The following is a 26,388-nucleotide window of genomic DNA, read 5'->3' on the forward strand; positions in this document are numbered from 1 at the left end:
TGTTAACATCTTATATAACTGTAGAAAAATGAGCAAAACCAAGAAATTAACATGGTTTCATTGCTATTACTAAACTACAAACTTTATTGGGATTTCACAAGTTTTTCCTTTATGTCCTTTTCTGTTCCGGGATCTAATTCAGGATCCCACATTGAATTTACATGTTTTGTTCTCTTAGTCTTCTCCAGTCTCTTACAGTTCCTCAGATTTTCATGGTCTTTCATAACCTTAAGAATTGGTTAGTTACTCTGTAGAATGTTCCTCATCTGGTTGTTAATGTTAAATGAGATACTATCATCACTTCTATAAGTGATAGTGTTAAGTGATGAATGTGCAGGTAAAATTTTTTCAATACATTCATAGTTCGGTCCTACTTTTCTACTTTAGCCCTACTTTTATTATATTAAAATAATGCAGCTTGGTCTCTAAGAATAATAATTGACCAGAATAACAGTGCCATTAACTGTATAGTAATTCTTATTTGCAGTTGATTTGACTATGTTGATATCTACCCCAATAAAAACTAGAGGATTTTCATTGGTTGCACACCATCATATCCAAGCTTACTTAACTTTCTTGAATGAGTGGTCTTTTTTTCTTGATCCATAAACTACCACTCCCCCTTATTGTTTATTCTTTAATCATAAAATAAAATATTTCATAAAATGTGGATAGGCACTCTCACAAAAACAACTCACACACTTTAAAATTTGATTCTATTTTCATACTGTTTTATAATTTGCTTTTTTGTTTAGCATGTTTCAAGCATTGTAAATATACCTATACAACATGATTTTTAATGCCAATATATCTCATTTATTTTTAGGGATGTAGGATATATTGTAATCTGTTACTGATCCAATACACTTATGAAGTGATATCTTGTATTTTGTTTTATACACCATTTGCTAAGCTATGTTATCCCAAGGGAGGTGCATAATTTTCATACAATGTAGGTATTTCTAAGTAATCCTTGTGACTTCCATTGGAAAATGAAATTGTGTAGTAATTTGGCATGCAGTAAATTTGGCCACAAGAGGGCAGTAGAGTATAAGAAAAATATTTTTCATAGCTTCCTAAAGGAATTTTTAAGGCTAAAAAACTAGGCATAAAATTACCATCTAGGATAAACTTTTTTTAAAAAAACTTTTATTTTATTTTATTTTATTTTATTATTATTTTTTCCTTTTTGTCTTTTTTTGTGACCGGTAACGGGATCGCAACCCTCAGTGTCGCGCCCGTACCGGGACCGGCAACGGGATCTCAACCCTCAGTGTCGCGCCCGCACTGCGCTCAACCAGTGAGCAGACCGGTCTCTATATGGGATCCGAACCCTCGGCGGGAGCGCCGCCACACTCCCAAGCGCCGCACTCTACGGAGTGCGCCACCAGGCCAGCCCTTTATTTTATTTTTAATTAATAATAACTGTATATACTTATGGGGGACAATTTATTTTGATAAATGTATATACATTGTGGAATAATCAAATAAAGCTAATTAATATATTCATCGCCTCAAATATTTGTCATTTCTTAGGCTGACTTTTTTAATGTAACATTTTCTCTGATTTTATAAAAAAAGTATTTTTTTTGTTTCTAGTAAAGTGTACTAAGGTACTTCATTCTGTTTGAAATAGTAAACGTGGTTCTCTTGAGTTACTTTAGGTGGCACTCTGATTTAAGTTAGATAATTTTTATCCTTGTGAAAGAATTCTTAAACATGAATTTTGTAACCATTAAAGTCTTTAGAATTATTTCACACTTTTGTGTACAAGTGAAGAAAAAGCAAATAAGACATTAAACTTATTCAGTGTGTCTTCTCAAGCTGAGGGATTATATAGTCAATTGTAAACTTAATCCAAATAAAATACATATATTTTTAAGTACACTTTTTTTAGTACCCTTGAGACTGCTAGATTTCAGTTGCATTTCTGTCACTTAGTGTGTTGTCTTCATCAGATATGCGCATGTTGTTTCTTCTAATCAACCAAATTAGTTAATTTGATTAGATTAAAGATTAATGAAAAGCTGCATGGATTAATTACAGATAGACTACAGCATAAGTTTAGCTAGTCATTTTGAAACTGTATTACTGGCCATAAGTGTTGATCAGGCAAAGTAGATCACAGAGCAAAACTTACTCTTCTCATTAGAAAATCAGCTAAGAGTATGTTGTTCATTTTTGTCATAAGGGTAGCTTCTCTTTATTCATTTAGGATGCCTAGGGAGTTCTGTCTGTCTTTTAACACTTAGTGATGAAGTTTTTGTTTCATATTTGATTATATTTTTTTTTTTACATAGGCAAAGCTAAAACCAAGGAAAATCGCCAATCTATTATCAATCCTGACTGGAACTTTGAAAAAATGGGAATAGGAGGTCTAGACAAGGAATTTTCAGATATTTTTCGACGAGCATTTGCTTCCCGAGTATTTCCTCCAGAGATTGTGGAGCAGATGGGTGAGTTTAAAAAAGAAAATTTGATAAAATCTTGTATCGTTTAAAAAGAAAATTAATGTGATGAAGAATCTCTTTTCAATAGTTTTGAAATTATTTTTGAAGACCTATTTTCTCTTGTTTTTCAGAAAAAATAAGTTTTCTGAAAAACTTTCAAAATATTAGACCTTTTAAAATTACATTTTAATTTTATGAGGAAATCACAGAAATAATATTTGTGGTTGCTTCATTTTATTCACTTATTTACTTAGTTAAGAATGTTTATCTATAAGGAATACTTAGAAATTTCACCTGACTCTAAAGATCCATTTTGGGTCTGATTTAGCATTGTTCTAACATTATCTGTTGCTCATTTTTATTGTGCTGTTGCATTACCTGATTAATATATCTGCATACCTAGTAGATAGGTACCTGGCATGTCTTTAAATTAGATAAGTTTGATCCAAAAAGACAAATGTAAGATATACATAGTAGTTTCTATATTGCATACAAAGAAAGGCTCTATTCATTTATCACTTTCTTCTTGAAGGTTTATTTAATTTATCTGTGTGAAGTGACTTTATTTGCCCAGTGGAAATGCTGTCATGACTGTTTTCATATCCATATCATACATTGGATTGGAATGTGAGCAACAGAAAATCCGAGAAAGGAATTTATAACGTAACAGCTCTGGCAGACTATTAGTGCAAAAACAGTATCCCAAAAAATTGAAGGAATATGAATATATTACTCCCCTCATCCCCATGATTCTTTATCCTTAAATTGCTACTACGAGATAAAAGTATATTCATCATGGTGGGGATAAGAACTGCTTTCTAGGCAGTAAGTGCTTGGATTGTATTAGCCTCCTATTGTTGGTAGCTTTTCTACCTGGTCGCTTACTCTGATAAATTACAGGCACAGCACACACCTGTTCACTGGGTAAAGGTCGAGTTTGGAATTGGATTAAGAGAAAATGACAGAGACCCTCATCACCTGAGTTTTATACACCTTGAAATGGCAATAACATACTTTTTATCTGAAAGATACAAAGGCCAAGTCCATAAAAAACAGAATTTTAATTTGAAAAATAGCAGGAAGTGTGGTAGTTCACAATCTTGGTAATGTGTATTTTGAAACACAATAAATCCATAAAGCTTTTTGATCAAGACATGGAATATTTTTTTACTGTTTTGGGTAAAAGCGAAATAAAAATATGATTCCAAATGTTCTAGATTATTCTTTTGGAATAATTTTACTGGTTTTCAGGACTAAGACTTAGTGCAGAAACAGTATCATGATTCTGTTTCTTTGAACATTTATACTATCTGGTCAAAAGTAGAAAAATAACCGCTTCTGTAGTAAGCCATATCTTTTAATTATATTATGTTTTCTCATTGTTTGGAAACTATTGAGGATACAGTTATTCAGATACTAGTTTACAGTTTGTGCATTATCCAGATCCTGCTCATGAGGGACTCTGTATGAGGTTAGGTAGATAATATAAAGGAGTAAAACTTGTATTAGCCAATTTGTTACCTTGTCCACTGTTGAAGAGTTTGAAATTAAATGAAAACAAGTTTAATGAATTTGGTATGTTTCTGTATTCATACTGAAATGAGTTGAACTATAGTAGTTTGCTTTTGTTGTTACTAATGTGCTTTTTTGACTAAGGACTATGGATTTAAATTTTGTTTATGAGTGCTACTTTTTTATGGATTTATTTTTCTAATATTTTTATACTAATTCAGACAAAAAATGAATTCTATCCTTTTTAAAAAGTCGTATTTTCCCCTCTTTATGGCTCTTTGCCATCAAGAAGCATGTGTTATCAATTTGATTTAAAAGACAACGAATGTACAGCTACCTTGGCTTTTGAGCTGAATTTAAAAACATTTTCTTTATTCTGAATGAAGCTTCTGAGTATCTAAAAGAAGTAAAGCTACTTTTTTTTTATGGTTAAATGGCTGAGTAATAATTCTCTTGCTGTGCATATGTCATTCCCTATTCTCCAATAGAAGCTTCTTTTTTCCTTTGAATTTTCAGGGAATTATGTAGTAAAATATTTCATCACACTCCAAGTACAGGGTGGCTTGATAAAAAGGTATGTAAAAGTAAAAACTGCTACATTTGGACAGAATATAAGTACAGTTATACAAGTCCTTTTGTGCATACCGTCTTTTACACTGCCGAGTGGGAATGAAATTGGCTGATTTTTTTCCCCTCACTCTTTGTTAACTATGTAAACAAACCTGTATAGTTTGGGGATTCAATTGCACACTTGTTGTGATTGGTTAAATCAATTCAAATGAAAAAAATTAGAAAAGAATAATTTATGTAAGTTATAGGGCTTTTTTTCCCATTTACCGTAGAGTCTTTACTGTGGAGTCTGGAGTTATCTACTTTGTAAACAGAAATCTTAACTAAATGGACTTTTTATGTCAATTTTTCAAATTTATAGTGATAATTTTAGAATTCTCTTCTGTCATTATGTTTATGAAACTGATAATTATGCTTCTAGGTAATATAGTTCCTTTGCTTGTAAAACTTCATATTACCTTTTCAAAATTGAAAATATAGTTTAGATACATATAGAATGTTGCTAACGAGGTGTAGGAAGACTAAATGACTTAACCAGAGGCACACAATTATTCAGTAAAATTAGGGATCAGATGAGGTAATATATACATGAAAAATAACTGTCATATAGTATCCTATCTGTTAGTTTCTCTCTTGAAATACTTTCAAGTACATAATGTATACCTTCCAGCTTTTATTATATTTTTATAGAATTAAAGAAATCTTTAAAGAGGAAAAGAAATCACATGAAGCTCTATAGACAGAGAGAAAAAGGCCGTATGTAGACAAAGAAAAAGGGATTACTTAGGAGGAATATCAATTCAAACTTCTGTTTGTGTTGTTGTTTTAGTCAGTGTACTATTCATTTTTTCCTTGTCTGTAGCAGTTGGACTCACTGAGACCCAAGTGGGCAGCTCTTCTTTAGAAGTATACGAAAGTATTAGCAAAGAAAACTAGACCTATCCCTTGCACTTAGTGACTACCAAACAGACATTAGTTAGAATGTCCTCCAGCTCCCACAATGATAGATGTTTAATTAGGAATTACCTTAAATCCTTACTTTGTTTGTGTAATAGAAGCACCATTTGAGTTCCGTGGTAGAAATGTGAGCGTCAAAAGCTGGTGTTTGGGGGCCGGCCCGGTGGCGCACTACTACAGTGTGCCGCTTGGGAGCGTGGTGGCGCTCCCGCCGAGGGTTTGGATCCCACATACAGACCGGTTCCCGCTCACTGGCTGAGCGAGGGGCGGGCGCAGCACCGAGGGTTGCGATCCCGTTGCCGGTCCCGGTCCGGTACGGGCACGACACTGAGGGTTGCGGTCCGTTGCCGGACACGAAAAAAGACAAAAAGGAAAAAAAAAAAGCTGGTGTTTGGAAGTAGAGGTGAATAAATTCAGCAGCTGATTGCTGTCCTGGATCATATTCAGGAACCAACTGAATATATGCTTCAGTTCAGACACTTACTACACTTACTCTCCTGTGTGCAGTTTTGAGGAGAGTTCTCAAGATAAATAAATGATTATCTCAGTTCTCATTGAAGCTTTTCTGTTGTCAAAGAGAATTTCTGAAACTTCATTTTTCAGTATCCTTGGCAGTTATCTCTAAACTCTATATGTCAGAGGAAAAGAACAATTCTTTTCAATGAACAGCAGAATAATTGTTAAAGAATTAGTGTCTCTTAATATAACCTTGGGAATAGGTTCACATCTACCCAAGGAAGGGGGCTTTGGCAGGACAGCTAGAAGGAAAAGGGTATAGAGACTGAAGGCCTCAACTAGCACTCTCTTTTGTGGATCTATGGCTTGTAGATGTCCAGGCCACCTAGTGGGGAGGAACGCCACTTGTTATGGTCTTGTGTACCCCATTCTTTGAAACCGACACTGTGTTCTTTTTGGTTCCCTTTCCCTATGCCTCTCTCTCTAAGCCCATTTTCAATCTGTATTTTTAAGATTTCTTTTGAAATTCTAAAGGAAAGCAACTCTTTTCTGATATCGTAAGTAAAACTGCAGTTACTCTGTGAAGTAGACCTGCTGGGAAGATAAGGAGCCTTTCAATCACACAGAAATCTTTCTCATGCTAAGAACAGTGCAAATAAAACATAGTGGAAGAAAGGACACTAAGGTTTTGTGCATGCCATATTTGGGAGAGAGGGAGTTCTTGCTAAGATTAACATAAACACTGACACTCTTAAAATGCATTTTCACACCCCCACTCATGAGGAGAGATTGCAATTTAAATGGGGGTTAAGACATCTAGCCGAACTCCAGGGCTCTGTAAAAGGAACCCTAAGGCTAAAGAGCTTATCTGAAATTTGAAAAAAAAATGAAGCATTCTGACATTCATCTTTTTTCCTTGTATTAGTCATAACTTGCTTTTCAGCTATATTTTAGGTTTTGAATGCCAACCTGACATCTGTTCAAGTCTGCCTGTAATTTATTAGCGGAGGAAAAGAAAGCAGTTCCTCACTGCTTAGAGATGCAAAACTTCCCCCTTCTGATTTTCTACTAAGTACTTCTAGATGATACCTAAATATGAGGAATGTAATAATTTACTAATTTTAAGTTCAGGTGGGGAAATTTATAGAGGCTTATTTTGTTTTGTTTTGTTTTTAAATTAGAAGAAAATGGCTTATGATCATGTTGTTTCCAAAATCTCTAGAGCAGGATTTAGAGATGAGGCATATACTCTAAAAAATACTATAGGTAACTCTGTATAAATGGAAATTTTTTTACCTTGGATTAATTTTTCCATTGGTTTTAATTTTTTAAGTTAAACTTATATTTGAATAGAAATAATGTATTTGTGCTTATGTCTCAAACTACAGTATATATAAATTCAGCTGAAATTTTTTATTTTTAGACAGACTTTAAAAAAATAAATCTCTTGAAGATACAGAGCTATCTATGGAGTCACCAATGGATCAGATTTCCTGGCAGCTACAGTTAAGTTACTTAGAGATCAATAGTTGGGTCACTACAAATTTCAAGTCTTAAGTGTTAACCTGAATGTCCACCAGTAAAGAAACGATTAAACTATGATACATCCTCATTATGGAATACAGCTCCAATCTTAAAATGATATAGCTCCAAATGTTCGGACATGTTTGTGTTAATAAAAAATATATAAAACTGAAAGTGAATGCGTTACAGAAGTCTCTAAGAATACACATTAAATTGAATGAAGTGTTTACTTCTGTGAAAGAGAAGTTAGGATGGGAATAGAGGGAGACTTTTGTTCTTTTACTTTGTAAAACTTTATATCTAAATGTTTTACTGTGATGTATGATTTTCAAAGCAAGCAAAGGAAAAGATATCACAGGCTGGGCCACCCCCGTGGCTCACTCGGGAGAGTGTGGCGCTGGCGCTGAGGCCGCGGGTTCAGATCCTATATAGGGATGGCCAGTGCACTCGCTGGCAGAGCATGGTGCGGACAACACTGTGCCGAGGGTCGCGATCCCCTAACCGGTCAAAAAAAATAAAAAGATTATCACAGGCTGTTTCTCTCTCAGGGTGGCTCTACTGTCTGCACAGAGAAGGAGCAGGGAACAGTTATGTCCCACTCCCTTCCTGAAGTTTTCTGTGAAAGAGAAGAGCACAAGGTTAAGGACCTGGATTCCGAGGGCTTTGATGGCAGCTCCTTACAGAAAGAAGGCAGAAGTGCCTCTCCTATTCTACTAAAAAGAGAAAAACATTTTCTTGATATGTAACAAACTACTTCCTCCCAGTACTTTTTGCGTTATGGTAATGGCTGTAAGTAGTTTGTGGTCCCTGCAAATGCGAGAACGTTTGCATCTGGGCCTTAAAGTGGCCAAGGAAGCATTAGAGAGGAAAGAGTGGGAGAAAGGTGACTTGAGGGAAAGCAGAGTTTCTGACATTTGAGGAGCTGTGCATGAATTTGTTTTCAGTTTTCTTTTTTTTTAAAAGATGACCGGTAAGGGTATCTCAACCCTTAGCTTGGTGTTGTCAGCACCACGCTCACCCAGTGAGCCAACCGGCCATCCCTATATGGGATCCGAACCCGTGGCCTTGGTGTCATCAGCACCGCACTCTCCCGAGTGAACCACAGGCCGGCCCCTGTTTTCAGTTTTCAAAAACCATTGTATTGAGGAATTTAGCTCATATGAGTCCTAAAGTGAAATGGTTGGCATTTTCTCCTGCTTTACTCCCATGTTTAGATTGGTGATGATTATGGTGATGGTAGCTAATACTTATATACTGCCAGACGACACTGTTCTAAGTACTTATTATTTTGGAGATTGATTTAATTAATCATCACAACAACCTTATGAGGTAGATAATGTATTGTCCCCATTTTATGGAGTAGGAAACTGAGTCTCAGAGAGGTTAAGTAACTGGTCTAGTAAGTGGTAAAGTCTGATTTGAACCCAGGCAGTCTGGCCTCAGATTCCATGCCCTTAACTCTTATACTATTCCTCTCTCATGAAGTCCCATCATATAAACCCATCAAGATGGGCCTTCTCAGCCCCGTTTCTTGGGGCCGTCTGAGGTGGTCTTTGAGGCCTAGGCTGGTCTAAGTTGTAAGTTCCATACCTTGCTTAGTGTGTCACTCTGCCCAGGATATGAACAACCATCCCTTTCCCTTCTCCTATCCAAAACCATTCAGCATTTAAGGCCTCACTCAAGCTCTGCCTCCTCCATAATTAAATTAAATGATTTAAAAATTAAATCATTATTTAATTTTAACATTTATGTTCTATCTCTAGGCTGACAGTTCATTTAAGACAGAACTTCTCTGACACACTCATTACAACCACTTTCTTCCTGTATTCTGCAATAGGTGTCAGAAAACACATGTAAAAAGTAGTGTCAGGTATTAGGCATTACAGTTCAATCACTAACTCTTCATGTTTCTTGAGCTCATGACATCAGATTACTAGAAAAGTAGTTTATTCACAGTGCACAGGACAGCCAGCCCATGTGCCAAATAACTATCCAGCCTAAAATGTCAGTGGTGCCAGTTGAAAACCCCTTGGCTAGATCAAAGGCTAGATCATAACCTAACAAATTATATCAAAAGCCTGTATATGATTAAGTGCCAAATGAGTGTTATAGATGATAAGTCCTAAGGAATTTAAAGAGAATCACAGAAGACTTCATGGAGGAGGCAGAGCTTGAGTGAGGACTTAAATGCTGTGTGGTTTTGGATAGGAGGAGGGAAAGGGATGGTTGTTCATATCCTGGGAAGAGTGATAGTCTAAGCAAGGTATGGAATTCATGACTTAGACCAGTATAGCAGAGCTGTTTTGGGGAAGAAGCAGGAACTAAGATTAAAAAGTTATGTTAGGGTTGGGTTGTGAAAATATATGAATCAGGAGATGAGGACTTTTGTGTAAGTATTATCCCTGTTTAACCTTCCAAACAGACACTTCCAGACAGGTGCTTCTCCTATACTTAGAATCTGGCTGTGTTCTTAATGCATTATAATTCTTCATTTGCGTTACATTCCTAAGGCAGGGTTTCTCAACCTTGGCACTATTGGCATTTTGGACTGGATAATCCTTTGTTGTGGGGTGCCTGTCCTGTGTATTGTAGGATATTAAGCAGCATCTCTGACTTCTATCCACTTGATGCCAGTAATTCTTTCTCTCCCCATTCCCTGCCCCCATGACAATAAAAAATGTCTCTCCTAGGTGGCAAAAATCATCCAGTGTTGAGAATCACTGCTTAAAAGCCTTTGAAGGCACACCGTAATATCTTTTTATCCATGTATTATTAACATTGAAGCTGTCTGGAATATGGTCTGCAGACTGTTGTTGGACCATGACACACTATTGCTAGCCCACAATCAGATAAATACAATATTGGAAATTGAGAGTTAGCAATTAGAAAGTTTTGTAGCAATTTGACATTACCACATTTTTAACTGTATTTTACAAAAATATTGGTCTGCAATGGATTGGAAATTTAAAAGGAAAAAAAAAAAAAACCCACTTGACTTTAACAGAGTTTGAAAAGCACTGCCCTATATAAATATTTGCTAGGTGGATGAAATTTTTGAACAAATGATTGTAATGGGAAGTCACTAGAGAATTTTTAGCAGTGGGATAAAGCAATTAAAGGTAGTTTTAAGGTAATTCATATAGTTATTCTGTGTGAAAAGAATTGTCCTAGAGAGGAGGTGAGGGACTGAATAGTCTGGGAGACCAGTAGATTGTTGTCCAGTTCTGTGGTACTTAGAACCTGGATTAGGGATGGCAACAGGAATGGAAAAGGAAGAAAATATATTAAAAAGATTACAAAAATGAAATTGGCAAAATTTGGTGATTATTATTGTGGGTGGCAGAATTAGAGGTGAAACTCAGGTCTTGTTAGAAAATGTTGGAAATAAGAAAATCAAGAGGACCTAGTTTTGGGGAGTGGGAAATATTGCACGTATTTTCAATACCATGAAAAGAAACCAGAAGCTGAATTGAAGATAGAGAGTAAAAATTACTGACTCTTTAATTTACTGAAGACTAGTTTCAATTAAGCTACATATGTTTAAGTAGCACACTGTTGATCACTCTTTCTTGAATATTGTCACTACATGGCTTCTCATACTCCAAGGTTTTTGATTTTCCTTTGACCTGTCTGGTTATCTCTTTTCAGTCTCTTTTGTGTCTCTGGTATGTTGGGCTTCCTCAGGAGTCTGTCTTAGACATACTCTTCCTCACTCTGTAATTATTCTCCCCCGAATTGATCACATCAATTCCATAGCTTCAAAAAATACAGTATCTGTATGCCATTAACTCTCAAAAATGCATATCTCCGTCTCAGTTTAGAGCTTTGGATTTTTACCAGCATAACCTCTTGGCTATCACATGATCACACAGTAAGTTCAAAATTATACTTATTTGACTGCCCACTCCATCTTCCCTAAGTATGCTTCTACTTCTGTGTTTTCTATTTCTGGCAATGCTGTAGCCAGAAATCTGGACACCTTCTCTAACTCCTCTCGTTCCCTCAGCCCCGTCAGTTCTGCAATCTCCTCAGTATATCTCAAATCCTTCCAGTTCTTTCCATCTCCCCTGCCACTCTTCCTTCAGGACACCATTATCTCTTGCCTGAATTGCTCCATAAGCCTTTAGTCTGGCCCTTCTCTAATCCATTCTCCACACTGTAGCTGAAGTGATTTTTATAAAAAGACAAGTCTGATCCTGTCACTCCACCGGTTCAAACTCTTTAGCAGCTCCCCTTAACTCTTACGTGGTTTACAAGCCCTATGTGATCTGGCCCCTGCCAAACTTTCCCGCCTCATCTCTCAGCCTGTGCCCCTCCCCCATGCTCTGGGTTACAGCCAGCCTGTGCTATTTTCAGTTCCTCTAATTTGCCGTGCTACTGTCGTCTTAACTCTATGTCCTAGGGTATTTTTCACCATCTTTTTATCCAATTCCCGTTCATCCTTCAGGCCTCAGCTGCTCCTGTGTATTCAATAATTCCATGTTATTTTATGTATTATTACATCGTATTACAGTTACTTACTACATGTCTATATTCCAAGTCCTCCCCGATGTCCCTGTCCCCACAAATATAATATAAATTTAGTAAGGAAGAAACCTTATTTTTTTTGGTCACTGGTGTGTTTTCTGCTCCTGCATGGTGCCTGGCTCATAATATAAGTTTTCAGGAAATGAAGAAGTGTCAAGAATTTGATTAATCTTTATTAATTAAGCAGAATACTTAGACAATTAGACCCAAGCCCTGCCCTCAAGATGCTTACAGTCTATTTGGGAATAATACTACATTTGCACATCCCAGAGCAGTACTATGTAAAGCATAAGGCACCTTGTAAACCAAATCAGTAAAGTAGGCCGTCTGGGGAAGCAGCAGATACATTGAAGGAGTAAAGACAGAGCCATGTCTTTTAAAAGTCAGAGCAGATATGATGTTTATAGTTCATTACTAAATCTATGTAGATCCTCTTAGATTCTTTCCTAATCTAGGAAAGACCTCTTGAATTGGTCCTAAGTAGAACTAGACTGCAGAAATAAAAAGTGCTTTGCTTAGGCACTTTTCACCTACCATTTGCCTCATTGAGACTGCCAGTCTTATGTAAGCATGCTGTAACAACAGTGTTCAAATTTAAGAGCATCAGGTCAGTATTGTGTGTGAGTGTGTGTGTGTGTGTGTGTGTTTGTGTGTGTGTGTGGGCACACATGAATTTTCTATTTTACAAATAAAATAACATAGATATGCAGAGTAAAAAGTGAAATCTCCCTTCATTTTACCCACTCTAATTTTACTCCCTCTACCAGAGATAGTTAGTGTAAAGAGATTGATGTGAATCTTTTCAGACCCTTTCCTAAGCATTTATACTTATGTGTATTTGACTGTATGTCGTCATGTATAGATTTTTTATTTACATAGGATCACTCCACTCACTGTTCTGCAATTTTTATTTTTTATTTATTTATTTTTTTACCCTAATAGTGTATCTTGGGCTTTTTTCCATGATGAAACATATAGATAACATTTTATTTTTTAAAAAAGATAAATAGGGCCGGCCCGGTGGCGCACTGGATAGTGCGCCGCTTGGGAAGCGCGGCGGCGCTCCCGCCCGAGGGTTCGGATCCCACATACAGACCGGTTCCCGCTCACTGGCTGAGCGAGGCGCGGGAGCAACACCGAGGGTTGCAATCCCGTTGCTGGTTCCCGGTCCGGTACGGGGGCAACACTGAGGGTTGCGATCCGTTGCCGGACACGGAAAAAAGACAAAAAAATAAAAAATAAAATAAAAAAGATAAATAGTATTAGCAAAATCGTATCCACATGAGCCCTGTAATGATAAATTAGCATCTCTTCCTCAGCAGTAAGAAGGTTCTTGGGCACAACAGAACAAAGTTGGCATTGAGTCTCCCTTTACTACTTTTCTCTTGTGTGGTTCTGGGCTTCTTAAAGCTTAATGGCCCTGGGCTGAAAACTCTCTGAGCCTTGGTATCCGTGCCTGAAAAATTATTTATTGGTAGGCTTATTGGCAGGGTAGCATTAATGTGTATAAATTTTCTAACACAGTATCTGGCTGAGTATAATATGCTCCATAGATGGTAGTTAGTTGGTACTATTACATTGCCAAAAGGTGATTTTATAGCTCGTAAAAGGCAACAATTCATAACTGAATCCCTTTAATCAAATATTAAGATAAGTTTCCTTCTTATCTTAAATTTTTTTTGCTGTTGAAAGTAGTTAACACCTGATGTTATCCTCTTATGCTGTTTTGTAATTACCCATTTTGAACAGTGTTTGTTGATAAGGTAGTCAAGGGGACACTTAGAAATATCTTTTCTTTATTTGTGAACCCATACTTTGCCTGATTTGTATTTACTTTTTATCACATTCCATCAGAGAGGAGCTGATGAGTGCTCTACCTCTTCTATAAATCTTGTCAGTTTCTTATATGTGATATACTGGCTTGGAAAAACAACAACCATCTTCATAGACACAGTAGAAAATGGGATGTCAGAGGAAGGGAAGTGAAAGAAAGAATTAGCAATAATGTTAGCAAAAAGCTGCCCAGAACTTAAACATTATTTTTAGGAAAGTACTTCTACCATGATTCAAACAAGATTTTTCTTGGAGTTCCATATGACTTGTTACTTGGAGCAATCTACCTTTGGTATGTTTAATATATTCATACTTTTTTAAAAACACTTGCAAGAAACTTGGGTTTTATTTTTTGCTTTTTAAAGAATTAGCATGGTATTCTTTCAGGTTTTTAAAAGAAGTTAGAATAGACAGCAGTAAATCCTTCTCATGTACCACTTTACTAATAGCACAAAATTTGACATTGAAAGTTATTGTAGATAATGTATCGAATACTCAAAGTTTTATTCGTGACTTTGGGTTCTTCACTGTACCTTCCACTTTAATACAGTGTCTTTTCTTGGGCAAGTAATAGTTTGTGTCCTATTCTTAATTCCAGAGTGACTGAAAATTGGTATATAAAGATGCACAGATCTTGAAAAGATGAAGATGCATAGCTTGAACTTCTATGATGTTTATACATGTATTTACTTGAATTTATCTACAATTACATGACTTTTTTAAATGCTTTGATTCTAAAATCTATCTAGAATCCTGTCATGAGGGAGAAATCTTAGCAAGACTTAAGTGCCTTTTGATAATGAATGGTTACTAGAGGATAAACTTATAATTAGTATGTTGCTACTCTACACATTAGATATATCAGTCAAATCTCACATATACGTGGGAGAATTATTCACATTGCCGATTATTAGTGCATTCCAGGGATATTTCCAAGTTTATCTACAAGTACTCTTTAGCCTGACACTTTTCCTGTGCTACTGGACTTCTCTTTCTGTGAAACATCTCTTTTTTGGTACTTCATGCTTTCTGTATGCTCCTTGATTACTTTGGCTTCCTCTGTGAATATTTAGGTAGCCAATTGTGGCTGTGATGAGCTTAGAGAAAGGGAAATAAGGAAGACTCATTTAAGTGCATTACAAATTCTCTGCAGACTGATCTTCCTCTGTCTATAGCAGGTTGACTGTAGGTAATACTAACTGACATAGAACTCAGCTGTTTAAAATTTGGATTTGTCTTATAAGTAGTAATGGCTCAAGGTGGTAAACTGTGTCAACACAAAGAAAGGAAGATGATAGTTTATTGCCACAATCATTAGGTTGAGCTCTGTTTTTCCATGTTATCTAAAAATGAATATTTTTTTTAATGTTGAGTGGGTTGAATTTGTATTGGAATAATTCTGTTTTTTATGACTCATAAAAGAATTTGAAGAAAAAGATCATTTGGAAGGGTAGACAGAAGCAGAGTGAGACACTGTTTAAATTCATTAATTTTATTATCTTTCTTAGACACTATTTTTGCCGTTTGCTCCTAAACCCTTTGCCTTCTGCTTTCAATTGCTGCTGTCAAGGAATGAAATTTTCTCAAGAGGATTGTCATCCATTTTGCATTATTCAATATTCCTCACTATTATTATGGAAAATCAAAAGTAGACAGTATATCTGTAGATACAGATTTAAATGTATTAATATAGCTATATATTTGAATCAGAATCAGACCATGTTAGAGTGAGCAAACTTAGAAATGATGTAGTTGAACATTTCCCAAATTTACTTAAACTTACTTAACAAACATGCTTACAAAAAGATATACTTATTAACATTCCAAGGAACACCAGTTTGAGAAATTCTTATCTTATTCATGTCATTCTTATTTTACAGATGAGGACATTGGGGCCCAGAAGAGTAAATAAATGATTTAGGCAAAAGTCACAGTAGAGGCTAGAATACAGGTTGTCTTACTCGTGCCCTTTAGGCTTTGTGATGCAGCCACTTAAAATGATTTGATTTATTGTTGGGTTTTTTTTAATTCCAGATTTCACAACTTGAATATGAAGCTGTACTTCACATTCTCCAGAATAACCTACACTATTTTCTAGAGTCTGAATTTGATTCAGAAAGCCCCTTACTGTCTTTAGATCACTTCAGGGTCCTGGTAGGCCCCAGAGGTGTCCAGGGAAAATACTTTTTTTTTAACCTGGTCATTATCTCCCTAGCGTGTAGAAGGCCTTTTAGATATCTGTTTGTGAAAATGCTTTTATTTGTTCTTTTTACTGTAGTAATGCATGTTCTCTGTAGAAAATTTCAAAAATACAAATGAATAAAAAGAAGACAATCACTCAGTGTAAAAAGACTGAAGAAATACTGTGAATATTCTGGAGTATATCATGCTGCTAGTTTTTGCTATGTATATATGTGTGTGTCTATGTATATATACACATACACATATACCAAAAAAGTGTTTCACTGTTTTGTAACCTGTTTTTCCTCACACACAGTAAGTTACAGTTTTTCTTAATTAGTCTTCTATAGTGTTCTTTATTTCATAGAATGATAATGCTGTGGTTTAATCATTCCCCTATAGTTAGACATGTAAATTGTATTCAGTTTTTCACTGTTTACCCTCTGTAACAAGCACCCTTGGAGCTAATATTTCTGCACATCCATATTTCTTTAGGATAAATTGCTGGAAGTGGAATTGTTGAATCAAAGAGCAGTCACAAGTGTAAATGTTCTTGGCATGCACTGCCAAATTTAGACTTCCTTTTTAAAAAGTGAGAATGTTATATACATAAAAGCAGTCTGTAAGTAGGTGCTCTGGAAGAGATAGAAATGTAAGAAATATAATAGGGTGTCAAGAGACTTGGAATCTAGTGTTAGATTTGTCATTAACTGATACTGTGACTTTTAGGTCTCAGTTTCCTCATTAGTAGAAGGAGGAAGGTAAACCAGAAATAAAAACTCTTCCAGATCAGCCTCCATATGAATGCCTCATTTCAGTGAAATATGGCTCTGGCAGGGAAGATGCCATGTATATGCTTATCCTTCAAGTTTCAGCTTGATTGTCTTTGGAAGATCTGTCATACCTACATCCTCCCAACAGAAGTAATTGTTTTCCTCTTTGGCTTCTCATTGCCCTTTTTAATGTTGTTTCTATATAGCTGTATCTTTGATTTTTAATATTGAGCTACTTGTAACAGAGGCTATCTTATTCATCTCCTGAAAGAACTTTGCTTAGCATAGTTGTTGGGTATGTAATAGATACTCAGTAAATATCCATGGAAGTTGAAAGTGGTACCTTGGCTTCCATGTCCCTACTGTATAAAAGCAAGGAGCCTAGCCTTCTCCTATTGAACAGTCTTTTCACACTCAGAAGAGCTCACTGTGTTTTTTCAGTTTGGAGGTTTATTCCAAAATGTCTCTCTTTTCTTCTGATGCCTTTTCTATTCAGTAACATGGTGGTCCTCTGCCTTTGGTATGTATCAGAATTTTCGATGTTTTAAAAAAATACAGATTTCCAGGCTTTGTCCCAAGCACACTGAATCTGAGTATCAGGTAAAGCAGAGACCCACTGCCATCAGTAGTTAAGCTGTCCCTGGAGTTTTAGCCTTGTTTGGCAGATTGGCATTGAAGTTCTAGGTCTGCTACTTACCAGATGTGTCTCCAGGGGAAAGTCACTTTACCACTGTAAGCCTCAGTGCCTCTTCTCTTAACAAGAGGGTAAGAATATTACCTAGCTCATAGAGCTTTTTAAGTGATTAAATAAGAACATATTAAAGCACTCAGTGCAGCCCTTTGCATATCTGCAGTTCTGGCCTTGATCTGTAACTTTTTGGGTCCTATATGTATTTATTATTTATTCATTTGTTTTAAAATAACATATGTTTTCAACTTTCAGAGGTTAATGTGTTTATTGTAGAAAACTGAAAAACATAAGCAAAGAACTAAAAAATCATCCATAATCAGAAGCAGTTTACATGCTGATGTACTCTTCTTGTCCTCGTGTGTGTATACATATATTATGTATCATGAATATTTACCTATGTCAAAGTCCCAAAGTCCTGAGTATTTTGATAACCAGTCATAAGAGGGTACTTCAAAAAGTTCATGGAAAGATTCATATTATCTTATAATTCTGTTTTTTTCATACTACCAATAAAATCAAACATGCATTTCTTTTTTTTTTTTTTTTTTTTTCCTTTTTGTCTTTTTTACTGACCGGTAACGGGATCACAACCCTCGGTGTCGCGCCGGCACCGCTCTCAGCCAGTGAGCGGGAACCGGTCTCCACATGGGATCCGAACCCTTGGCAGGAGTGCCGCTGCGCTCCCAAGTGGCGCACTCTCCAGTGCGCCACTGGGCCGGCCCAAACATGCATTTCTTTATCTTTTCATGGAGAGAAAAATATTTTAAAAGACGAAATGGCAGCAGGCCTCTGGAGAAACATTTGGCAAACTTACAATTAAATACTATGTTCACTTACTGACTAATTTAAAATGAGACACAAAGCAATAGAGTAAAATAAGTATAAAGTGCAGTTCAGTATCAGATCTGCATTTTAAAAATATTAGCAAAAATGATGTTTCTATATAATTGTTTAACAATGTATTACATAGTATAGCCAAAAGAAATGTACACGTATATTCATGGTTATAATCAGTTTGTTAGTATGGACATACCTGTATATATTTCTTCCCTTAGGCATCTTTCTGCTCCTTCTCTAACAACACAGTCAAAAATGATATACTTCTCAGAGGTAATTTAACAATGTCATTTTCCCATGATGCTTCTTTTCTGTTAATTTTAATGAAAATAATTTACTAATTGGTTAATTCACTAACTCTACTTTTATCATACATTGTTACCACAAAACATCTAGAAAGCTTAGTGTTGTGAAATAAGGGCTGATAAACACAGGCACTTTACCAAAATAAAATAAAAAAGCACACATAAAACTGTGGTTACAATTTGAAACTCTCTTCTAGATATGAAGATGCTCTCAGAAAGCCTTCTCTTCACCTTTCTTCTCCCTTCTCCATCAGCTCAATGAACAAGTACAGAAATGTGGGTAACTCCAACAGGTAGATTAACGAGGTCACTTCCAGAAGACAAACCTTCTTAGAAACTCTACCAAAAGGACATTTATAAAGGGATCATTTTACTACTTCTACTTTCTGCATACTTTGGGCACTTCTCAGCAGCAAGGACTTGTTTACCCTTTACATACACAGCAATACTAAGTAAATGCACTTACAGAATGAGTAGTCTGAATTTATCTAACTAAAAACACACTGGCACAGAACTCTTCCACCTGTACTTCCTTTCTCTCCCCACCTCCTTTACCACCCAGTGAACAAGCAATATGCAATTGAAAGAGAGAAAGTTTAACACTTCCATTTTAAAGATAGTCATTTCCATAAATTGAAATAAAAGTATTTACAATGTTATTTTATGAAGACTAGATGTTTCAGTTGTCTACTGTATAACAATATCATTGAATAAGTTGTATACATATAATAAAGGCTATAATCTGAAAGCGTCTTTTAAATACAAACATTATGGCCAAGAACCCTTCCTCTTCTCATTGACTTACAATGGGGTTATGTCCTGATAAATTCATGGTACATTGAAAATTTCCGAAATGAAAATTTCCTTAATACACCTAACCTACCAAACATCATAGCTTAGCCTAGCTTATCTTAAATGTGCTCAGAACATTTAGACTAGCCTACAGTTGGACAAAATCATCTAACAAAGCCTATCTTGTAATAAAGTGTTGAATATCTCAAGTGATTCATCGAATACTATACTGAAAGTGAAAAACAGAATGGTTGTATGGGTACTTGAAGGATGGTTTCTACTGAATGCAGATTGTTTTTGCACCATCATAAATTTGAAAAATTGTAAGTCAAACCATCATAAGTTGGGAACCGTCTGTATACACAGCAAAGTAAAATAAAATGCACAGAGCATGCAGGATAATGGTAATCTTGCCTAACTACAAACACACTGACATAGAATGCTTTCTTCCTCCTTATATTTCCTCCTCTATCCTCCTCCCTCAGTCCTCAAGGATGGCTCTGTACCACTCAAAGAAGAGGTTTAATAATTCTATTTCCAAAAGACGATATTTCATGTAAGTTTAATTCCTTTTATTCAGGCATTTAGTGGTCATTTTTAGATTACCTTTACTATATATTTCCAGATGTTTTGACCATCTCCTGTAAGAACTCCTACTGAAATGAATTCTTGAAATATTCAAAACTTAGTTACATTTTTTTTCCCATTCTACAAATACGTGTAGTTATCTCTTCCTAGTTAACCTTTATTTTCTAGGTCGTTGGAGTCCTATTTTCTACCATTCTTCTTTTGCTTTGCATTATTTGTCAAACCCATCATTGAATACTCCTAATTTTTTTTTATGCTTTGTTTTTTGGAACATTCCTCTCCCCTCCCCCCCGCTTCAGAAATTACACTTGAACTACAGGAATAGCCTCTTTATTACCTTCCTAGCCTTAAGTCTCCTTCCTTCCCATGCTGGAATATTTATTTCAAAGTTCACTCTGCAAAACTAGATGGTTCTGTTAGAGAATGTGAAAGGAATTGTATAATCTCAGCATTGCGAGGGGGTCTTAAGAGTCATCTATTTTACACACCTGTCTTTTGTTTGAATTTCCTCCACATTTCTGCAGCCGAATTCCTTAGGCTAAGCTTGAATTCCACCAGTGACAGGAAACTCACTCTCTTCTAAGGCTGCATTCCACTTTTGGACAACTGTAGGTTTGAGTTTTTCTTATGTTAAAGTGAGATATAGATACTTGTAGTTTCTACTATAAGCTCTAGTTCTTCCCCTGAGACTACACAGAGCAGGAGTAATCCTACTTCCATGTGAAAGCCTTATAGATATTAATTTTTAGCCCTTTACCATCCTATTCACGTTTCTTTGAACTGTAAGATTTGTTTATATTCACCTTAAGTTATGAAACCTGGAACTCAGTGAAGTACAAGTGTAGTCCCTTTTGTAAAATAGACCAGAATTATGCATCCTTTGTTCAAACATCAGTCTTTTTTTAATGCAGGCTGAAATTGCATTAAAATTTTTGACATCCACATTTTATCTTGACTCATATTGAATTTACTGCTGGTTAAAACCCCAAATCATCTCTCACAAAACCTTATCTTCCCCAGCTGTACTCTAGTACAGAAAATTTACATTTATTCTTGATAACTTTTATCTTGTTAGAATAGCTCTTTGCTCTTCCACTGCTACAACTTGTCAAGGAATAAAAAAATTTATCCTAATAATTGTGATTTAATTGAGACTATAGAATGTATACAGTAAATAAAATAAAAACCTAAGATCTCTTAGAAGATAATATAGTATCAGTTGTAACTATGAGTGATGTTTCTCAAAGTGTCCTCTGGCCTGCATTAGAATCAGCTATGGGTGCCTGTTAATATTCAGCTTCCTCGGCTCCATTTCAGACTTAATGAATTCAAATTTCTAGGAGTGGTGCCTGGAAATCTGCATTTTAACAAGCTCTGTTGGTGCACATTAAAGCTTGACCGCTTCTACTGTATGTATTGAAGAACTGAGCACAAAGATGTGATCAGGGTTAGGTGGTATTAATTAAGGAGATGGTTTCTGAGGAACAGAAGAACATGAACTATTAAAGTGAGCAGACATTCCAGGTGTAGGAAAAGAAGGAATAAGCTGTCTACTAGAGAAGACAAGATATTTATTAAGCTGACACAGAGGCTCTACAGAGCAACAAGTAAAAGGAGTTTAAAGCTAAGGGACAGAAGGAAAAACTATAAAATTCCGAAACCAATAAGGATACATGCTGCCAGATAGTAGCAAGGCAGGACCTGCCATAGAAGCCGCATGATCTTTGTCATCAAGAATTCATGAAATACCAGGCAACACCCTATAAGGGAGTGTAAAAAGGTGGGGGTGTCAGCAAAGATTAGTTTGGAGAGTTGCTCCACACATCCCATCTTTAGTTCCAGACTATCTGATGAGAAGATCTATATTAAATCTCAGTTAACTAATTTGGATATAGACCAGTCAGGTGGTAGACGTCTTGCACAGCTAGCTGCTTGATGCTCATGGCATAGGCCTTTTCACTTTATCGTAGTAGAACTCAAAGTGCTCTTGGCATTTTGATGTTGGTGGGGCACCAGCAAGTCTCTGCTAGACAAAATGATGCCCAGGGAATGGATGATCAAATACCTGACTGTCCAAATGGGGCCAGGAATAGTGGTCTTAGTCTTAAATATTTCCTTTTCTTAAGGATTTGATAAATACACAAATAAGCAAACGTAGATGAAACCTATTTTAGATGCTGATTGACAGTCTTTGAAACAAACAAACAAAAGGCCCTTCTATATTATGAGTTGATGGAAATTATGCTCCAAGTCCTCACTGCATGGCTGGAAAAGACAAAACTGTTTTTTACAGTAAATAATCATGTTCTTCTACTAAAATGGCAAGTCATGTAGAACTGAGAAAATACTCATAACTCTAGTTCCAGTTAATTTTTAAAAGAGCCAGAAGAGAAGTTGAAATTATGAAAACTTTAAATGAAAAGGGGAGATATTAATATTGTGATTATATTTTCTACAAGCATGCACTACTTAAAATTAAGCATTCAAATCTGGTTCACACAACTGCATAGAGAAGCTTGCAAGACTTATGAATATGTCCTAACTTGCCACTAGTCTGCATTTGAACTAGAAGCCACTTGGGTTTCCCCTTTAAACATCAGTCAATGTTCACAATCCACTTCACACTTCTTTCTGTCTTCATAGGTCACGAAATGAATTAAACACTCCTGTCGTGGTGCTAATTTGACAGAGATCACTTCTAATTTATTCTCATTCTACTTACTCTTGTGTAAAATTAGTGTGTCCTATAGCTTTTTTCCCTTTTTGAGTACCTAAAAGTTGACTGCTAAGTTTTCCTCAATGCAGTTTGCCTCTGATAATATCTAGGGAAAACAAAAAATTCACTGTTTTGTAAAATAGAAGAACTTAGCAGATACAAATTTGTCACTTTTTAGGATAATAGTTTGAAAGATTGTAAACAGTTAAGTATTAATGTTTATTCCTTGTATTGTTGAAATAAGACTGTATTTTTTATGAGCTATTTTAAGAAAACAGATTACAATTAGATATCTCCTATTTTTGTGTGTCATTTTCATCAGTAGGGTTGGATATGCCTATCATAGTGGATGAAGTCCTATTCTGTTTAGGCTTTTTAGGTTAGAAATCATTTCAGGCTGTTGTAGCATATACTTTATAGCCTCTTAAAAAGTTCTCCTCACCAACCACATATCAATTGGGAGTCTGGTTCCATTTCATCACTCATCTACAGCAAGATGATAAAAATAAGCTTTTTATAATCACTGGATATCGACACCTGTGACTCAAATAGTATCCAAATTTTGTATGTTGTTGGAGGATTGCTGAATCGACTAAAGAGAGTGGTAGCTAGAGGTAAGGTGAGAAAGAGTATAATACTAATCTACCTCCAATTAAGAGGCAAAGGATGGCCTGTGGTGATCTAGCATTGCTACTGTACTTTTGGCTGAAGTACCAAAATAGCCCCAGTTTCTCCCAGTAAAATCAGGTCAACCCAGGTGAGTGCCAGCAGAGCAGGGTGTGTGCTTCCTACGAAAGGGCAGTGGCAGCTTTCCAGTGTCTGGCAGTTAGGGAATTTGAGAGTGGTTGTAGTTGGGGAGATAAGGAGAATTTTGGAAAAGAAACATATTAGGGTACTTCAAAAAGTTCTTGGAAAGATTTGTATTATCTTTCAATTCTATTTTTCCACAAACTTTTTGAAGTACTCTTGTACTTATTATAGAACAGGAGGGGAGAAAAGATAGGAGGATGTGTACATGTGGAACTCCTAATCATTGTAGCTTTTCTTTTATGGACAGGCTGCATGTTGACCCTAAATCACTTGGAAAGCTTGAAAAATCAGTGTAAATTGACTCTGCTTGAAGCGTAAGAGAAGCAGGCAGGATTGACAGCAGAAGAGAGGTTAAAGCTACTGAGAATCCTATCTTACTGAAACAATAGTAACATCTTTGTGAAACTGCTATGGTCCAACTCATTTGCTACTATGTTGATTCAGAGCTTGAGGTTCAATGGGTATACTATAATTTGCAAAGTTTGAGTGGCAGTAGTGTTAGATGAAGTTTTAATGGGCCAGATGGCCACAATTGTCAGTCCCAGAAGGAATTTGTTAAGCAAAATAGTCACTGTTTTCAAGCTTTATGGTCACCTAACAGTGATCTAATTCTCACATACCGGTTAGAAGTCTGGTTCCATTTCATCACTCATCTACAGCAAGATGATAAAAAATAAGCTAAGCTCTTATTCTGTACCGGGAAATGTGCTATGTGCTTTATGTGCTTTATACCTAATCCTCATAATAACCTTCTGAGGTAGTCACTATTGCTATTTTCTGCTAGAAAGTGAAAGAATCAGGATTTGAACCCATGCAAGACGACTCCAGAGCCTTCACTTTTAACAATGTACATAAAACTGAGTTTATTTAACACAAAAGACTGTCCTTTATCCTGACATTATGTCTGTCCTATCTTTTGATATTAAAATGTATTTTCTTATATGAAATGGAGGTGATAGAAGATGTCAGGTTTGATTTTTTTTTTTTTTTTAAGAAATCTTTACCTTGCCAAATAAAAACTAAACAACTCAATGACAGCTCTTCTCCCCAGTTTAAAAAATGTTCTTATACTAGTTTGTGAAATTCAAGTCTTAGAACTACTGGCCAGAAAAGTGGAGCCTCTTAGTAATTTTTAATGTTCTCTAGAGGATTTCACCTGATTTATTTCCTATTTAATTCAGTCAATCCTCACCTATCTTTCTTTTTTTTTTTTCCTTTTTGTCTTTTTTCGTGTCCGGCAACGGATCGCAACCCTCAGTGTCGTGCCCGTACCAGACCGGGACCGGCAACGGGATCGCAACCCTCAGTGTCACACCCGCACCTCGCTCAGCCAGTGAGCGGGAACCGGTCTGTGTGTGGGATCCGAACCCTCAGCGGGAGCGCGTGGCGCTCCCAAGCGGCGCACTGTAGCAGTGCGCCACCGGGCTGGCCCAATCCTCACCTATCTTTCACCTGACCACAAATCATACTTTCAGCCTTTTTGACAAATATCTATTGTGAAACATGACTAAAATGCTGCTTTGTGGTTCAAATTCTAGGAAATTATTAAAAATACTTTATGGCAAGGGGTCTAGAATGACATACAAATTAGTCTTATACTAAATTCTTTACAGAGTATAGTCCTAGAGTCAGGTTCCAATGTCTCATTCATTTAAATTCTTAGTGAGCAATGATATTATTTGCTTTGTTTATTAATTTGGCATTTTATATTATTCATGCCTTCAATTAAAGCTTCTTCATAATAAAATATTAATAAACATTAGTACTTTTCATTGTCACTAATATTTAGAGAAAAAAATGAGAGAGAGTGAGGGTAGCCCTGCTAGAAAAGAATGAACAAGGAGGCCAGGTAAAGAAGCTACCTAGCTTGCTTGCCCCTGCTAAATGCAGTGTTCACTGTATGATGTATCAATGTGTTATTTGTGACTTTGGCATCTTTGTTGATTTGTTCAACAGTCGCCTCACAGTTTTTTGACCTCCTTGTTTAAAATTTTTCCTTTAGTCCATCTCAGCCACCCACTTCTTGGTTATACCCAAAACTTTGCTGTTACCAATAACCACACGACTTTTGGGGTCTCAGATTTAAGTATCCTGCTTTAGCTACCTCTCAGTTTTCCTTGCTTTCTTCTAGCATTTCTCCCATCCCAACTCCAACTAGCTGGAACCTCTAGTTAATTTAATCTATCACTTTCCAACCTTTTTGTCCTCTCTCTTTACGCAGCTTATGTTCCATAGTGTCTCTCCTTTATCCTCTTTGCATAACCATTAATAGCCTTGTTCCTCATCTTCTGTGTGTGTGGAAGCCCCATGTGTTTCTCAGCTCCCTGCCTCCTCTGTGCCAGTACTCTGTTAGGAGCTTAAGAAACACACAAGACCATGGTGTCTGATCTCACTTTAAATTTATGAACCAAATCTCAAATGGGCCTTCAGTATTTCTTGGCATAGGTAATTCCTGGTTTTCCTTCTGTATTTATTTCCGTGGTCTAATCAATGTACTCTCTTGCCCTCTGAGATGACTGGTTCTTCTTCATTGTCCTCAAACCCTCAGCACCACCTCTTCCCTTCTTCCATCCTCTCCACAGCTGATGACCTGGAGTCTTTACTTCACTGAGAAAATAGAAGCAATCAGAAGAGAACTTCCTCATCTTACTGCCAGTAAATGTATCATTTGTTCAGTGAGAGAAAGAATACTGATGATATTCTAGACCTTCATTTACCCTTATATCCAAATATGAGGGCACTTCAAAAAGTTCATGGAAAGATTTATATTATCTTTCTATTTTTTCCATGAGCTTTTTTTTTTTTTTTTTTTCTTCCCTTTTTTTGTCTTTTTTCATGTCCGGCAACGGATCGCAACCCTCCGTGT

At 36.2% G+C, this 26,388-nt stretch overlaps 1 protein-coding gene across 1 annotated transcript in view; it reads left to right on the plus strand.

Moving 5' to 3' along the window:
* Positions 1 to 26,388, plus strand: part of NSF (N-ethylmaleimide-sensitive factor) — a 123,570-nt gene that overhangs the window by 19,552 nt on the left and 77,630 nt on the right. The window contains exon 7 of the mRNA XM_008581426.1: positions 2,301 to 2,456. Within this exon, the coding sequence (XP_008579648.1) occupies positions 2,301 to 2,456 (156 nt within the window). The remainder of the gene's footprint in view (positions 1 to 2,300; positions 2,457 to 26,388) is intronic.

This window comes from Galeopterus variegatus, unplaced genomic scaffold (assembly GCF_000696425.1).
Source record: "Galeopterus variegatus unplaced genomic scaffold, G_variegatus-3.0.2 Scaffold2354, whole genome shotgun sequence".
In the NCBI taxonomy this organism is placed as follows: Eukaryota; Metazoa; Chordata; class Mammalia; order Dermoptera; family Cynocephalidae; genus Galeopterus; species Galeopterus variegatus.